The sequence below is a fragment of the Emydura macquarii genome, unplaced genomic scaffold (assembly GCF_026122565.2).
Source record: "Emydura macquarii macquarii isolate MOO-44397 ecotype Brisbane River unplaced genomic scaffold, CSIRO-AGI_Emac_v2 contig_2297, whole genome shotgun sequence".
NCBI classification, from domain to species: Eukaryota; Metazoa; Chordata; order Testudines; family Chelidae; genus Emydura; species Emydura macquarii.
This window is the reverse complement of record NW_027132434.1, coordinates 2630796-2649491: the sequence shown is the minus strand read 5'-3', so window position 1 is coordinate 2649491 and position 18696 is coordinate 2630796. Positions and strand designations below refer to the sequence as shown.

Below are 18696 nucleotides of genomic sequence, written 5' to 3'. Positions count from 1 at the left end.
GACCCCTACAGCTGTGAACTTGATCTGGTGTCTTCTCAAATCTCAAAAGACTGATGGATAGGAGGAAGCTGTGACTAACCTTTGATCATCAATAAGCTTTCAACCTTCCTGGTCAGTTTGCATAGATTTACATTTTACTACATAATCTTTACAAGGAAAGAGCTAGAAACTTGTTCTTATATTAAGGCCTAGATTCTTATCTCTCAGATCAAGTAGGCACAGGCTTCACATTCAGCATGGCTTCGAGACATCCCTCATCTAGACCCAAATCTTCTTGCAATGAAAAGAGTATGTTGGAAGATTTAAGTTTTCAGTTGCCAGATTCCACTGGTTTCAGGGTCCTCAGGACCAGTCTCTCCCAGATATTTTTAAAGGCACTTCTGTAGCCAAGTGTCACTAAGTGGAACAAAAACTGACCACATAAGATTTTATTCTTGTTGGTTAATGCGTTTTCTTTCTTATTGTGTTAATTTGTTTAATTTGTTTAACATTGGTAAAAAGTATTTAAACCAGGCTGTGGAGATTTTATTCACCATTCACTCAATGACAGCCTCAAGGAACACTTGTTAGACGAGCATATCATCTCATTGTGGCATGATAATGTTTTGAAATACTTGTGTAACTGATTAATGTGATTGAAAACAAAGCAGGACATGTATGTTGATCTAGCACTAGCAGATTAAATAAATTACCATATAGTCAACTTTGTGACACATACGTAGAAAAATATTGTACCTGAGCCTTCATGTGAATAAATTCAGAGCCCAGCTGGCAAGCCAATACATTTTGTCAACAAAGTTTAAAAGGCAGCCTAAAAAGACTAGCAATTCTCACTCAGTTACACTTATTTAATTGAAACGCATACTTGGACTCCAAACTAAACCTAAATAAGCATGCTATAACACTTTGAGAGAATATTCAGAAGAGCAGAATGACAAATTCTTTTAATATCCAAGTTGCTACATAAATCAGTAAAGCAAGTTACGCTGCAGCATTTAAAAAAAATACCATACTCCTATAATATAAAGAGCAATTAGGTCCACTATATTTACATGGAAACTTTAATATGGTTATGAAATCTCAAGGCTCCTTCTAGTGATGAAAGAAGTTTGCACTCATGAATTTCTCATTGTATAATTTACTGGAATTAACTCCAATGTCATGAGGTTAAAGCTACTCCTTCCTCCCCTACTTGAAATGAAGAGTTAAGTTCTAAAACATGGGAACTGGTTCTGCAATTCTTATAGCGGAAATATTTTTACTATAATCAATATAAATTTTCCATTCATGTACTGCCAGATCTGGCACAACTTATGACTGAACCCTTCAGGGCTGATTCTCTGTTTCATTTTCTATAGTTGTTTGCAACAGTGCAAAGTGCCCTGTAAAACACCACCATTCTGATTTGGTAGCATTTTGCACCGACTTTGCACAAAATGGTACAAAATGGCACCACCATGCACAAAAGTATTTTCAGATGTGTTTGTTTGCATGCCTATTGCCTATTGATTAGCAGCATGGTACAACTATTTGATTATGGTCATTTTTAAAGCCTTTGAAATCAAAGTATTTTGGCATTTAGAATATGCAAAACAAACTTTGTGGCCAAAGTGAGAGCATAGAGAGAAATTCTGCAGGGTACTAAAGCTCTCACTGAAGCACTTGTAGCAAGCAAGTGTTAATTTCCTGGATTTGGTTGATAAAGAGAGGCTGAGCTCATCCCATCACCACATCTTTTGGAATAAGTTCAGGTATGTAGAGCTAACAGGGCACTGACACTAGCCAGTCAGCCTTGCAAGCCACTCATTCTTGTGTTCCAAAATAAAAATCTCACTGTTCTGCTATCACTATTGAATCTTCATGTGCTCAACATTTGTCATGGCCTTCACCTTCATATGACAAGGGGGCTTTACAGCAGCTAGTTAAATTTAAACACACAAGAAATTGAATGCTCCCAACTTGTTGTATAAGTCTGTGGACATTAGGGCTCCCCCATGTTAAGTTCCTTTGTTTTTGTTCAAGTTGTGGACAAAACCCCCCCTAAAAAACCTTAAGTTTCCAAATGTAATAAAAAGTGTTTAGATACACACTTTAATATAATTTCTGTGGCATTTTCATAAAATACAGATATATAATTACAGATATAATGCATATATAGCATTTACTATATTGATAAAAAGCTAGTCTTTACCATGACACACCAATAACTATTTACAATTTGAATTTTAAGGAAGAAATGTTTCAAGCAATATTGTGAGGTTATAAGATAAAAATAACTTGAAGAGAAAGCAACCAGTAAATAGTACTGAAAAATTCCCAAACAAATTACAATGCAAATATTATCTCCACACACATACACACACACAATCCTGCAGTCCTTATTACAGGAGTTTCTCCAGGTAAGGTCTTGAAGGATTTCACACACCAATCCTCTCTTCCCCGCAATCCCATTAAGATGACACCCACTGTACGGAGAATTCTCCTGCTTATCTCTTTAAAATATAAAGTACATAGAGCATTGCATCCATTTAAAGCTTTGCATAACGGCAGGATTTCAAATCTTTTGTTAGGACAGAGACTGCTGTACACAAGTGTCTTGCAGACTAAATTGTCATAGCTCCATTGACTTCACATTTGTTGAAGATCTGTCCCTTGCCAACTGTATTTTCCAGGCATTTTACAACTCTGTATTTGCTTATTTTAGTGTGAACTTTAAAGACAAAGCATGGAAGGGAGGAAGAAAAAAGACAGCATTGTACTGCTATTGTTCTTTACTAGAGGATCTGTCCAAAAGGACATGAGTAAGTTGAAATCCAAAGCTAGAGATGGCCTTACACCAACCCCCACAATCTATTTAAGGTACTTATATGGCCCCCAGTAGTGTGGCACCAGAGCGCCTCACAGTCTTTAATCATATTTATTCTCACAACTCCCTTGTGAGGTAGGGAAGCGCTATTATCCCATTTTATAGATGGGAAACTGAGGCACAGAGAGGCTAAGAGCTGGATTTTTAAAGGTATTTAGGTGTGTGTCTAGTGGGATTTTCAAAAGCATCTGTTAAGTGCTTAGATGCTTTTGAAAATCCCACTATGCACCTAAATACCTTTAAAAATTTGGCCCTACATGACTTGCCCAAGGTTACACAGAATGTCTGTAACAAAGGTGGAGAGAACTGAACTCAGGACTCCTCAGTTCCAGGCAAGCATCCGACACCACCTTGCTATCTGAGCTTTAGAGCCCAGCTCTGCAGGTCAGCTCCATCTTTAACTATATATATTTCTTCCCCATACCCGGCATCCCCAGTGAAAACATATTAGCTATAATCAGTACTTCTTAAAATGTGAGCAGCTAAGTTATTGCTAGAAAACAGACAATGGCCCTGAGAAATGCAATGAGCTATATTTATTGAAATCTAAAACCATAACACTAAGGCCTTGTTTTCATTTACACTATGTCACTTCACGCTGCTTTGGCCCTCAAGAGTCTTTCAATTACATTTGCACTCATGGTAGAGGACTTTATACAGCCAGAATGGTAGAAAAATATGAGGCACCCAATCTTTAAAGATTAAAATCTTTTCCATAGTTTGTAAGGTCTAAAATCTGACAAGTGCATAGATAAGAATGCATCTCCAAACATGCCACTGAGCAACTATATTGATCATGACTGGGCTGCACAGGTGTAAATAAGGGCAGAAGTTTGCCAATAATCTTCCCTTTGTGACATAAATGCACCTCATTTCACTGTAAACCATGGAATCTTGCTAGAAATGGATTTAGGTCTCGGTACGTACAGACCAGCTAAAATCAATTAGGGGAAATGAACTGTTGAAATTCCATGGAGAAGAGTGTTTGAGAAACAAAGCAGTAGCGACTGAAAGGAACAAGAAAGAAAGAAGACTCCCACTGGGATGGAAATAATAGGCTGTAGGTGCCATGCTAAAAACCTTAAGCACAGTACTATGGAGGTTGTCTAAAGCCATCTTGTTCCAAATTCCTCCTTATTAAATGGGTATCTGCTCCCAGTGCATTCTACTCCCAGTAGCACCCATGTAACTAAAGGCAGAAATTTGGTCTAAATTGGACCTACGTACCACCACAGACAATTTCTTTGTTAGGATGCTAAGGCAGGAGGAAAATTTGCCCACTAGAAGGGTAAAATTGATAATGGAATTTCTCAGCCTGTTACCTTAACTTAATGGGAAACATTTTAAAAGACTTAACCTTGTGTTTTCTTTTAAAATAAACAAACAAACAAAGATATGTTAAAATATTCTATTCTCCAGAAAAAAAAAATTAAAATAAAGAATTTCTATAGAAAACATTTATGGAAAAAAAGTATCAAGTCTTTTCTCTTGACAAAAATGAATCTCTGAAAAAATTCACTCTGCACAGAAGAATAAGACAAGCTGATCTTTCTGCTGATTGTTTTAGATTACTCTTATCACCACCATTCGCATTTGCATTATTTGTTTTTAAATGATGTGACAACATTAGGTGAATCTAGACTAACAAAGAAATATCCTAATAGGAATGCCACATCACTGACAGGCTAGAAATAGCATAGCATGAGAAGGAAAGCAATTCATTCAATTTACTTTGTAGATAATCCATTGCTAACCTTCTATTTTAGACTGTACTCAGCATACTTAACACTTGAAGTCCAAATAACTACTGTATCTCTTATAACAGAGAAGAAAATTGTACTGTGTGTTTGCTGCATCAGCTCAGCACTGGATGAACATTGCAGGAAAATTTGCTAGTTCTGTAGGAAATGTGTTTTGTTAGTATCGTTTAATTCAGACCCAAGTGTCATTTCATTCTTTAAAGAGGTAAGAAAAGGGGAGGAGGAAAGGGGAGGAAGTCCTGCTTAATTTGTTGCATATGTTCCAATGTGTTATACAACTAAGTGTACTACACCAGAAAACTAAACGGACTGTGCAGCAACAAACTCAGCAGAACTCAAAACAGAAAACAATCTGACCATGAGCAAGTCAAAAGACTCAGTGAAACTTCCTCTCATATTATATATACATTTTATAAGCTACATTGTGTCCTTTCATATTCCAAAAAGAAATACATCGTAGACACCAAACATACTGTACTTTTACTTAAAAGGCTTCATCAAACCATATGTGCAGACACTTGAGATGATGACAGTGTTAAGCTTCCTAGGGTCCTAGAGTCAAAGAAATTCTGCTGCCCCCCACTGCTAAGTAAGTGAACTCCTTCCACGGGGGGCAACATCTGCCGATCAGTCATGGTTCCACTTGGTGAGGACCCCAAGAAACTTCCTTGGGAAGAAACAATTTTCTCTGGACTGGCAGCCAGTTTGGGGGATGTGGAAAAGTTATATCCATACAAAGCACAGGGACTGTGTAGTCTAAACGTATTGTAAGAGCCTTGGTGGGCTTGATTAGTGGTAAAGGCATTGCTTGATGGGGATGGCATGATGTACTGAAGCTGTGGAGACATCCCTGAAATCTGCATAGATAAACCAGTCTGTGGGCAGCTGAATGCATCACCATCATTGCCCGTCATGGACATGTTCACAGTTGTGCTACTTGACACACCCACATAAGAGGGAGTCCTTGGGGGTGCAAAGGTCTCACTGGTTTGGTTTGTGAGCCTGTTGTAGGTTTCAGCCAGAGAAGTGCTGTATCTGTTAAGGGTTAAGCCTGAGCGGGCACAAGCTGTATAATCAGCTGGAGCAAGGCTACAGAGCTGGCTAGTGTTGGGACCCAGGTGGAAGGCAGGAGAAGAGCAAGGGGACCCAGGTAATAGGTGTGGGTGGGTAGATGGAACTCCATTGCCAGATCCCTGGAGTAAAGTAGAGGAGCCTGCATTTCCTGGAAGAGAATTTTAAAACATAAATAGTATACTGGAAAAGGTTAACGTCTTAGACTGTGCAATTAAAACCTGGTCTCTCCTGTTACTAATCTCTGACCCAATCAGTTTGGTACAAAGGTTTTGCGTAAATGATGTAAATATCAACTCTTCAAAATACCCTATCTAAATGTGGAATACAGGTTGCCCAATGTTACATCAAAGGTTGTTGTCCTGTCGCGCTGTTTACAGTTATTTTAGTAGACACTGGAAACAAATTGTCAGGGCTTAGACTAGGGTGCTGCAAACTTCAACTCAAAATGTATCTTAATTCAAAATTATGAACCCTAGTAGAGTTTGCCCGGGATTATTTATAACCGGCCTGCCCTTTGGAGTGCATTTATAACCTACTGCTCAGTGTGTGTTACACATTCCCCTCTGCGTTTGATCTACAGAAGATATGTGTCTGTTACAGCTAGGGAACTAGTCCTTTAGCTCAAGATGTAGAGGCTCAAGTGTTGAAATAGTTCCATGAAAATCAAGGCAGAACATTCTAAAGTATTTCCTCATTCTTAAATCCCGATCATACCGATATGTATATTCATGTCTATACTGTACAACTGGTTGTAATCAGAAAATCTGTGTTATTTCTGAACTAGGTCGGAAAATGAATTTAAAAAATTGCACTACTTAATACAACCCAAGAGAGCTCTCAAGACTCTGAAAGTCTCCCTACCTGCAGGGGAGCTTAGTGGGTATATCTCCCTCAGAAATGACCACATAAAGCTGATTTTGGCTTTCCATAGTTACCTAAGCCAATGGCCCTTAGATGGAAGGATTCTACCCCACTCAAGAAGCATTTATGGCAATTGGCTAACTTGGGAGTGATGTAAAGAGACACAAAGCAATTTTTTCCCAACACATTAACAGTTTTTCAAGACAGGTATACGAGTAAAAATACCAGATTACCAGTGAACTTTGTCTGCCTCCTCCTGTTCTGCCCACAGTCCACTGCATCGACTACCACCAGACACTATCAGACACTCAAAATGCCAATTTAAAATGTACCTATTTTTCTCTCAGGCTGTGTCAATGTGCCCCCAATGTGAAAACAAGGTCTAACAGTCAAGATGCCATTCAGCAAAAGGAAAGTCTCAGCTCTATAATGGAGATACCAGCCAAGGAAAAGGAGGGGTTAGAGCTAGGATTTTGCCAGGGACCTAGCTCCCATTCTCACCATGTGTGAACAGCAATTGTAACTTCCACAGTCTGTGTGACCCCAGACAAAGAGAGAGGAGAGGACCCAGAACTGTGGGTTGTCATGTGTGGGAAGCAGGAAGTTTATTAATCTGAGCGCCCTGCTCTCAAAACAGAACTGTTGCTTAAAAGTAAAAGGTAGAGTTGATCTGCCTCTTGGATAGATTAGCCTTGTAGGCAAATAGCATAAACTGCCTTTGGGGGCTTATGTACTGAAGTATCTCCATAGTATGAAGTCAGCTTTCTATTGCAAGCCTTTTCACACACACACACACCCCTCTTGCCTGGCCAAAACTCTGCCAACCCACCTGAACTTTCACATGTATGATATTATGTCAGCATAGAATTATTCTGGAAAGTTTGAGGCACGTAAAACTGTGTGTTTTAGAAATACAAGGATTTTTAAAAACAGAAATATGATCTCACTTCTTGAACACTTACCTAGCCTTTTTTAGCTTTGTGTAACTCAAAATGGCTTGGCACAGAAACTCCAATTTTGTGTTTGGCCATGGCAAGGATTGGTGCCTGTGACTGTTTTTTTAGAAGGTGGGGGAGGAAAGAGGCTAGTTATTAAAAGTAGTTTCTATGTGTACTATGGACTCTGGGGATTTCTTAATGCTTCATGATGTGGATGAGACTGCCACAGAGGTTGGGGGAGGGGGCACGATTGCAATCAGGCAAGCACATGGCATCTGTGGGAAGGTACTGAACGCAGCAAAAGAGGTCTGGTTTGGGTGCGGAGGGGATGAGACATACAGTTGAACGCACAGAGAGATGGTTTGGGGAGAAGAGACTTGAGCCCAGATAGTTATCTAGGGACTGATGCCTCTGCCCAAGAAGTTCTATTTTATGTGCCCCTCCTTCACATAGCTCTCCCAACCAGGGGAAGAAGTCGGAGGCAGGGAATCATGAAAAGGGGTGTGGCCTAGATAGCAGAACAGAGAAAGCCACATGAAGAGAAACAGTCTCCATCTCTTTGCAAAGTCTTCTGGAGTCTCTAGACAGATTGTAAACACCACAGGGATTCCTTGCTGAGCAGTTCTTATGTTTTTTCAAAATCTGAGGTGTTTCTCCAAGAGAAAACTGGAGTTAAATATGCCAATATCTATGAAATTCTTAAGCACCCTCCCCCATCCACCCTTTTTTTAAAGAAAACTAAAACCACACATATTAGAGAGTCTGGAAACGCATGGTGAAAGTCACCTATAAACTAACTATCCCTGAACCTCTGCCCAAGAGCAGTCAAAGACCAAGACACCATTCTGTCCTTAACAACTTACGTCTTCAGCTTCATTAGTAACATAAAAACCAAGAACTGATTTAACTTGATCCCCTTACTCTTGTAGAAAAACTAAATGTCTACTACAGCAGCATTTAAACTGAAGTTCCTTCACCTATACTGCACTATCACATGCTACACCTGCTCACTTTTTAATTATTGCCCTTCTGCAGTCATTGGAAAGAGTCAGCTTTCTACATCTTTTCTTCAAAGGGGACCACACTCAGGACAATTCTCCAGACATATGGAATTTCAAATGCAAATATTATGAGACTGCAAGATATACAGCTACAAACCTCTTAAGGGCTGGACCAAAAGACTGACAACTTATATAGAGAAAGTGGGAAGACATGCACAGCACAGACACTTACAACACAGACACACAAAAGTAGCCACAAAATACAGCCTTTAAAGTCTCTATCTAAACCTGATTTAGCAAAAGTCCTTCACCAGAATATATCCATTTTACAAATAAGGTGTAACAGTTGCACAAGAAACAAAGTGGAATGGAGCAAACTTAAAATAATTTGGGTGAACTTTATTATGCACTTCCATATTTATTTTAAATGTAGTCTTTACTTTGAAATTTCTGGCTAACATTTGTGGGTTTATTTGAGAGAATCACAGTGTTTCTCTTAGGGCTCCCCCACTTCTTAAAATATTCCCAATTTCAGCTCCAACTTAATGAAGGGTTGTTGTTGTTGTTTTTTTTGGGGGGGGGGAGGTTGGTTGGGGTTTTTTGTGTTTAGTAATATGCATATTAATCTTGATTTATGGATTTGGGATTTTTGAAGGCTTAATCCTTGGTGAAAAGCAAATTAAGTACTGGGAAAAATGTTCGAGTTAATGCATAGCTGCATCAGTAATAGTGTATGACTCCCTTTTATAATTACTGGAATAATGTTGTAGAATAGTAAATTTACCAAGCAATTCTGTATTGGAAGTTATAATAATAGATCTATTTTGTCCTATTCCCTGCAAATATGGTTAAATTAGCTTTCTATATCTGAAAATAAAAAGCTTCCATCTGCATTTGGATTTAAGCTTAGTTTTTCTGTAAGAGATACACAAATCTAGTTTTTCGTAAGGAGTGGTAGCAAATTTTATCTTTAGACATTTTGTTTTTTCAGGACTACAAATAAGATTATTACCTTGTTTGGGGATCCCAGGTATATCTTCAAATGTAAGTGTCCTCAGTGAAGGTCTCCAGAATGCGTAGGATTCTACTAAAGCTTCCAGTCCCATTCTAAATAGAACAAAAACACCACTATGTGAAAAAAAAATTTTGTATTTATACTATCACTTTTTTTAGTTAGTTCATATCTCAGTCTCACACACACACTAATGTTTCAGGAAAAAAATATTTTTAAAACAATGTTTCTCAGACTCTGGTCCATGGACCACCAGTTATCTGCAGTGAACATCCTGATGGTCACATTGAGATGGCTGGTCCCATAGTGCTGGCTCTTCTTGTTTCCAGCTGCTAAATCATTTAAAAAAAACAAATAAAAGTACCTTCAGTACTTTCCTAGTAGGACTTTTCCACATAAGTCTAATACCCAAAAGGATGATCTGCCATCTTACATTAGAAGGAAAGTGATCCATAAAACAACTTCTGTTAAAATGTGATTCAATGCTATCCTTGACTTAGAAAATTGTGCTTACAAGATGTTTGACTCATGGATATGCTGCTCTTTTTGAGATTGTTACTGGGCACTATTGGATAAAAATTTCTTTAAAAAATAGTTTCAATAGTTTTCTCTTAACCTGTATAAGTTTTTGGCTGACAAATAGAAATAATTGTCTAACCAGGCATCTCATTGGATGTGCCAGATAAATTTATCTAAATCAGTTTGATCCAATACCAATATACAGGTAAGGGTCATTCTTTTTGTACCATGAATTCACAAACAAAGCTACTACGTCAGCACACCGGTATAATTTTGCTGCTACTTTTGGTTGCTATACTCATAAGGCTTGTTAAGTGTCAACATCAAGCACATACCAAAAACAAATGCTTGCCTTTGAACAGTAACACTTTGTAAACTGGAAATATGCAAATGGTCTGATTTGAGACTATCAACATTCTCTTCTGATATTGCTTTTTTCACACTGCCATTCCAGCAGGATCACAGATATGTTGCAGGAAACGGTTATAAAGTATTTATTAGCTGAACCTGGACTAAAACATAGCCTTCATTTTCTGCATTAATGGTGATTTTTCACTTCTAGTTAAAGTGGAGATAAAAGCCACCTCCTGGAGGAGTGTAGCCAAGGCGATAATTTATACAAGATGCCTTCGAACAATTTCCACATTTTATCACCACCCTAATTTATGCTATTAAATGGCCTAGTTTATTTAACAAAACAGTTGTTTTTCCTGAAGTATTTAAAGAAAAGAAATTTGGGTACCTTCCTGTGTAAAAGTTTTTTATAGGGTCAAACCTAAGGCCTAAACTATTGAAGAATGAAACTATTCTCAGCACATAAATTCTGTTTCACTTTGCAAAGATACAGAGGGTGCTTTTAAAGGGCAAGGCTACTGATCTTTATAAAACAGCCTGTGAGACTGTAAATGACCTGAAAGGGAGCATTTTTTAATTAAACAGAATTGTTTTATGTGGTGTTATAGGGCAAGGTTATTGCAGCACAATATACAATTAAAAATGCACCCAAAAGGAGAATGCAATGATACCATAGTATTTTAAATTTTCGGTACAGACTCTAATGCCAGTGTAGAAGACATACTAAATAGAATGCTGTAGAAAATAAAGCCTTTCCATTTAGACTCTTCAAAGAAAAAACATTTGCTGCAAAAGGAGTTAAAAATATGAACCACATTTCCAAATGCATTTCACCAGGTCCCCAGTGTGTGTAAGTCAGCATAGCACTATTGATTTCAATGGAGCCACACTAAGTTGTAGCAGCTGAGGATCTAGCCCAATAAACATCCTTATTGCAATGAAAGGGATTTTTAGATTTTATTTAAAGCCGGAACAAAACCACTTACAAAGAGGACCTCTTCAGTGGAATGAGCTCACCATTCCATGCCACCAAGCCATCACACTCCCCTCATTCAAAATCACACTTTGCATTTAACGCCTATATAAAGAGAGTTTAATTATGGTTTTAAAAAACCCCAACACAACCAGGTCCCAATCCAGCAATAGGATCTGTGTTGTTTGGCTCCTGCGATTGCACAGAACCTGAGGAAAGTCAATGGCGACCTATCCATGCAATTGGATAGATGCAAGACTGGTCTCCAACTTATCCCCACCTCTGGATTCCAAAGTGCATCCCATCTTCTGCAGGAGTCTCTTGGAACATAAAGAGTGAAATCTGGCCCCACTGAAGTCAGTGGAAGTTTTGCTATTGACTTCAGTGGTGTGAAGATTTTCCCCCAAAGGTTTATGTGCAGGGACAATTTATTGTTGTGTATTTGACAGCACTGAGAATAGTGTGGGTGCTAAAGGAATATCAAATATACCATCAGATGGTCACTGAAGGAATTCAGAGGCATGCAGAGTGAATTTCTCTCTCTTATTAAATATATAACATGGAATTCAGCAAATTTAATTTGCTTCTTCCTTCACTAACTCTATCTGGAAGTTAATTGTTTACTCAATTCTAAGATAAAGGACTAAGTTCACCAAACCTTCCCCAGACCTGAAGAGCTATGTGTAAACTCAACAACTTGTCTCTTTCAACAACAGCAGTTGGTCCAATAAAAGATATGACCTCACTCACCTTGTCTCTCTAATATCCTGCTACCAACATGGCTACAACAACCCTGCAAACATAAGTTCACAACTGGCATATTCAGGCATCACTCCCTTCTGCCAACGGAGTGGGGCCTATTTCGACCCAAGGCTGAGTTTGGCCAATTGTTTCTAATCAGGAAGACTTTTAATCCTTGACAGCCGCAAATGCTTGGTGTAAGATTCTTTGTAGTGGAATCCTATCAGTCATCTCTCCCCTTCTATTATTAGTATTATTATTTGCATTACCATAGCATCTACGAGCCCTAGTCATAGGCCTGGACCCCAGAATGCTAGGTGCTATAATGGTTATTTCTTCCTCTTCCAATATCATGCATTTAAAAAAAAAAATTCTGATTTGCTCTCCAAAAGTGAATCTGAGCTCTTCTGCAATTTGATGTGAGCCCAAAATGCTAGTGCTTCACCCTTCTACTAAAATAGAAGCTCAATAAACTGGCAGGCACACACTGAACATTTTTACTGACACAGTTTGTTCTCTTCTTTGGAAGGTCAAGTCATAATAAGGCACTTGTAGAAAACAGGCTGCAAAGTGGTCACTGAAATTATGGCATCACGCACAATACAACTAAATGCTTTCTTTTTCAAGTGGAAGGGTTTAGAATGCAATTCATGAAAGAATCACCATTCAAACAGTGTGCAGGTTTTTTTCCATGTTCTATTTCCATAAGCTGCAGTGTGTATTAGGATATGAATCAAGCTAAACAGACAACCTTCAAGGTTGTATACTATTCTCTACATGCACAGAATTGAGGTGTAATTCTATAACTCTAGGGCTAGCACAGTTCTTACTAGTTTGAAAGGTCTGTAAGAACAGAAGCTCCTTTTTGGTAGTATCCATTCTTTAGATCCTTTAACAAACTGATTTTGTCCCTGTAGACAAACTCATTTTTCCAAAGCTTACCTGTTACGTCCAGAATCTCTAAATCCTTTGGCAAATGGATTCCTATCAATCTTCAATCGAGTGATCTTTAAAGATAATAAAAGAAAGTGATGGCAAAACTTTTACCAATTCAGTTTAAGTGATTATGCATAGCAAATATTTCCACCAAACTTGAGCTGTCATTGGAATTTTCAATTTTAACTCCATTTAAGGATTATAAAAATTCAAGTGGATCTTTCTTCCCATTTGCAGGTTGAATGTGCTTTTCTTTTTAACACAATTAATTAAGACCTAATCTTGCAATCATTCTCTGCACACATCCCCAAAGGAAGTCAATGGGTGTTTATTTTACACAAAGGCTGGTTGGGATTCTTGAAAGAAATTGTCTGGAAAATGTTGTTTCTTCAACTAAGACAGTACATAATTTCCTTGTCTGTGACAGAGTTACATAAAATATATACAGGCAGAGAAGGAGATGCAGAACGAGAAAGATTTCTGTTAGGCTACTATGCTCACAGGCACATACTATAAACAAATGTAACACAAGAATATAAAATACTTGTAATTTCTTTAAATCCACAGAATAGTTGCCAAACAATGCTAGCCCACCAATCAAATGACTCTCCCTCTTTAAATTTATATTGCATCATTAAATCATATTGATTTCTACTTTCTGAAGAAAGTAGGCCATTAATAAGCACAAACATTATAATTTGTATACACACACACACACACACACACTCATCAAAACATAATTCTGCTAAATTATTTGGAATGAATAAATTGTACTGTACAAAATATGATGTCATTGTGCGGTATACTTAAATAAAGTGCTTAGTGCAGCAGAGTAGGAGTCAAGTAACCTAGGTTTTAATTTTGCAGCTGATTGCGTGAACTTGAAAAAAGAGGTTTATGAGCCAATCTTGCTCCTTTAGAAGTCAATGAAAACTATTAATTACTAAATTAAAACTAATTTTGCCTTTTATAAATTGGGGTAGTAATACTTGACTAACTTTGGGGAATGCTTTGAAATCAATGAGTGTTAAGTACCTTTGGGATTTTCAGAAGTGCCTATATACCGATCTGCATTTTTAGGCACCTTTTTTTTAGGCACTATCTTTACAAATCTGGCCTTTGGTCTCTTTGGCCCAGATCCTCACAGGTATTTAGGCACCTAACTCCCATGGGTGCCCCTCAATCCCTAGCTGTTTAAAACAAGGATAGAATTTGTTATGCATTTGAATGAAATTGCAAGAATTTCAGGGCAGGAACCACCTCTTACTATGTTCAGTGCCTTGCACACTGGGACTCCAGTCTCAGTCATTGTCTCTACACATTACAGTAATACAAAAATATATTAAATATGTAAAGAGTATTAGTCAAATGTCATATTATTAAGTGGTAAAATAAAAGTTTCTCCTTTTCATCTCTTGTACTCTTCTGGCATGCTCTGAAAAGCAAGTACATATTACAAGAAAGCCAAAGTTACCTGTTGATTCTGGTAGGCTGTTACAGTAGTGAAAACAGTTTCAGGAAAGGAAAATGCTTTGACGCCTTCCCCTGAAGGAATGGGCTTGACTGGGGACAGATCATCTCCGCAGTCTTTATGAATGACATGGACGCGAGGCTGGTATTTATGCATAGAATGAAGGATAATCTACACAAACAAAAGCAAAGAAAACAAATTTATTAGAAAGAATGGCCTCTTTCATACTGAAAGCATTTTGGAAAAAGATTATGGCATGTGTTGTTTATCATGCAATCTACTGGAAATTAAGTTTTCTATAACTTGTGATGGGTCTCATTCCAGTAGTCTACTCACTATGTACTTACAACATTGCCATCCCTAAGCATTCAATTCAAGAGTCAGGAACCCAAAAACTCATGAGATTGGCTTAAAAATCATGGGTGAAATGCTGGCCTCACTGAAGTCAGTAGGAGTTTTGCCACTCACTTCAGTGGGGACTGGATTTCACCCTATGAGATTAAAAAAAAAATCAGTTTGCCTTCTGTATTTTGAAACTTTAAGAAAATCTTTAAATGCTCCATGTGTGGTGCTGGTGGGTTAGGCTGGTTGTTTTTTATGACCAGGAGGGCTAGAAACATACTTTTTTTTTTTTTTTTAATGAAAGCTGTGATTCTCATGACTCCAAGAGCAGCACCTATAAGAAAACCACCAAATATCACAATTGCAAATGTTAGCAATCGCGTATTGATAGTATGTAAACAGATACAAGGAACATTACTTACACAGGAATAATAAATACACCCCCCACAATATACACATCTGTCATTTTAGAAAAAAGAACAATTCTCTTTACTAAGGATGTAGGCCCCGATCCTAGAAAAATTTTATGACTACAGGGACTATTGACAGTGCATCAAATGAAGCATTGTTTGCAGGATTGCTGTGCTATTTCTACATTGTGGAGGAGGCTTAAAACATAGAAGATTTTTCCTTATGATTTATTCTATTTCATTAAAAGTAAATATACTTTTAAAAGAAGATTTCTTTAAAAAAAAAAAATCAGAAGCTTGACTACTTTTGGAAGGTCTAACCAATAAATAAATCACCAGTCCCATAGCTACTGTCTTGTACAAGCCCTAATCAAGATTCAAGAGCAATCTTCTTTAAATTTCCTGCTTCTTTAGCAGCCACAGCATGCTTATGCAATCAGTCAATACAACATGGAGCCTTTAACTTCACAAAGCCTAAATAATGCCAAATACCATGAAACCTCAATTATCCAAATGAAAATGGGGGACATTACATTAGCTTGCATAAACAAGGGTTGGCTAGGCAGAGTACTTTTTAATGCATTTAGTCTTGGCTGGGGGACATCATTCTGTTTTGGATAAGCAAAGTTCCCAGATAATCGAGGTTTTCATTAAATTGCAATTTGGTCATTTTGACAATGACATCAGAAAAGCTCTAGTAAATGACTTCAGGCAGTCCCCTATGGATGTTTTAATACAAGATGACTTTCCCAGCTTCTGTAGCCTTGCATTGAGCAAAAGGCCAGAGACTGGCTTTGTTGAAGTGAGTGTTTAAATATGTCTTCCAACAATCCTTCCAGAGTTTCTGTGTTGGAAAAACTCTGTAAAAGAAGAGTTAGGAGATCAATAAAAAAGAGCAGAAGTCTGATCTTGCATTCCTTGCACATTCTAAATATCTGATGATGTAAGAGAGAGCAATGGGTGAATTAAGAATGCAGGGTCAAGCTAAAACTATACACGAGAGCACCAGTTGCCCATTGTCCTGCACCCGCCTAGTCATCTACACCAGTGTAATTGGGTATAAATTGCTTTTCTACTATTCTGATTAGGCAGCAGTTTACCTCCCCCTTTCCCTCCTCCCAGCCTTTGTACTTGGTTAAATGACTACACAAGGTACAGGGCAATGGTGAAGTGGGCCCAAGAAATGTAAAAGGACATTGCTAATTTCAATAATAAATCATACCTCTCCCTAAGAATGTTTTACCCTCTATCATTGTTAGTAATACCTATAATTACTATCATGGATTAGAGAAAAGAAGCTCTATGTTTTCAGTTTGCTTCCTCTGTGCCTTTAATAGCCTTGATTAAGCTGGCTCTACATCATTGTCCACACCAGTTTCTCCTGTTTGTGTGGGTCTTTTGAAAAACAGGAAATATGCAAACTGCAAAAATGGCCAAGGAATTGACATTACCTTGAATTTATTTTTTTAAGTTGGCTGCCTCCCTTTAAAAATTCATTACACAGCATGACACAGTCAACGATACCCATCTCAGACCATTCCATTCTTTATTTAAGATAATTAAACTCAAATTGACATGGCAAAATGATCAGTATAGCAACGTATTGGTTCAGTTCCTGTAGGTCTAGGCCCTGCTCCACCTTACGAACAGGAGTAAGGAAGTCCAAGGCAGGCACGCCAGTTCTGGTGGCAGGGTGAGGGACAGGAAGCAGGCTCTGCAGAGCCATATATCCTCTGACTTCCACAGGTGGGCAGAAGGAGCGAGGAAGTGGGATAACATAGTGGCCCTGCAGTGCTTTCACAATGCATCTGCCAGCACAGCTGCACCTGCACCCAGCTGGCACGTGCTGCAGTGGAGACTGACGGGTTGCAGTTTACTCCCTCTTCAGAGCAGCAGGGAGACTGGGAAGGAGCTGGTGACTTGAGGAGTCCCAATCTCCCACCTAGGCTGCTCCAGAGATCATGCAGCACCACACACTGCAATTGCAAATTGACAGTCCAGTTCTTAGAAGCAAGTTGGCTTCCCACAGACTTTAATTATACTTACGGAATAGCTAATCTTAAATATTAATATCATATCATTAGGATTTTTTAAATAGCTATTATGTTAATAAGTATTTTGTTCACACTCTCTTCCCTTTTGTTCCCCTTAGGCTCATTGGTCTTGGACTGATGTCCCATTAATGTCTTCAGCTTCCTGACAATCCTATGTAAACAAATATTCCAATGGTACCATGAGAAAAGGCACAGCAACCTGTGATGGAAAGTGGAGATCAGTGCACCACACCATCATTTCTCTGGGGGCGCTATCATTTCTTGCAGCATTTAAGCTTTAATTTTAAATTACTTAGGTGTCTACCCCTATAGCGGTGAAGATACTGTTCTTAATGTGGAATGACACAACACAAACTGCAGACAGAAAGAACAAAACACCAGCACCAAAGAACAAATGTTGGTCCCTTCTATGGGTACAGCTGGCCCTAAACAGCAGGGAAGCCACTGTTACCACTCCATGGGCATGCACGCTATGGAGAAGAATTTTGCTGTAACTCCACTTTTCCATACACAGTGACAGTGCCGGGTATCAGCACTGTATGATGGATGCACAGCTACACAGGACATTTTTGTAGATGGGACTGTCTTTTTAAGGCATGTTTATGAAATGACTGACACCATGGAGCCCAATGACAGGACCCTTACGCATTACCATACGACAAATAATCAATAATAGTGTCACAATAGGGATCTTCACCCCCTTGGCCTGTTGCCCAGTGGCACAAGGAACACAGCCACTTTTCTCGTAGTTGCAAGGTTCCTTTTCCCATATCTTCAAAACCAAGCCAACCAACTAAACAGAAATCCTCTTTGACCCTTTGTACAAAGCCTGTTTATTCAGGCTTTATATGTGGGGAGAAACGTTTGGGGCTAAGATGTGAGACCTGGCCCCTACCACCTTCGCGAAGCCTAGCAGTGCAAATTTAAATGTCAACATTTTCAACTTTTCATTGCAGGTCATTTCAACAAAAAATCTACAGCTACTCCAAAACATGAGATGGAACTTGTGAACATGGGCAGGACAACAGCCTGCCTCCACCTGAAATCTGACCTCTGCATTAAAGAGGGGAGACAAGAGACAAGTTTAATTCAATTTAAATACTACAGATGGGACTCCATTTTGAGCTAGGGGCTAAAACAAATTACTCTGCATCAAAAGTAGTTATTGGAAAAGTGTGGGAAGAGTATCAAAAAATACTGAACTTTTTCCCATTGAAATCTTGACCAAAAAGGTGTAAAAATTTCAACCAGTCCTAATCAAAGAGGATTGATCCTACCTGGGAGCCTCTATTCCAGAGACTGAAGGGGGTGAGAGGTTAGTATAAGAAAGAGGGAGTATGGACGTGTGAAGAGTGCACCATTTTTGTCTATCTGTGTGAGTTGT

At 38.5% G+C, this 18696-nt stretch overlaps 1 protein-coding gene across 1 annotated transcript in view; it reads right to left on the bottom strand.

The window, feature by feature from the left end:
* Positions 1–954: 954 nt before the first annotated feature.
* TBX18 (T-box transcription factor 18) overlaps positions 955–18696 on the bottom strand; it is a 29672-nt gene continuing 11930 nt past the window's right edge. The window contains exons 5-8 of the mRNA XM_067560736.1: positions 14510–14677; positions 13042–13106; positions 9513–9607; positions 955–5848 (exon numbers count right to left, since the gene is read on the bottom strand). Of these exons, the coding sequence (XP_067416837.1) occupies positions 5124–5848; positions 9513–9607; positions 13042–13106; positions 14510–14677 (1053 nt within the window). The 3' untranslated portion in view covers positions 955–5123. The remainder of the gene's footprint in view (positions 5849–9512; positions 9608–13041; positions 13107–14509; positions 14678–18696) is intronic.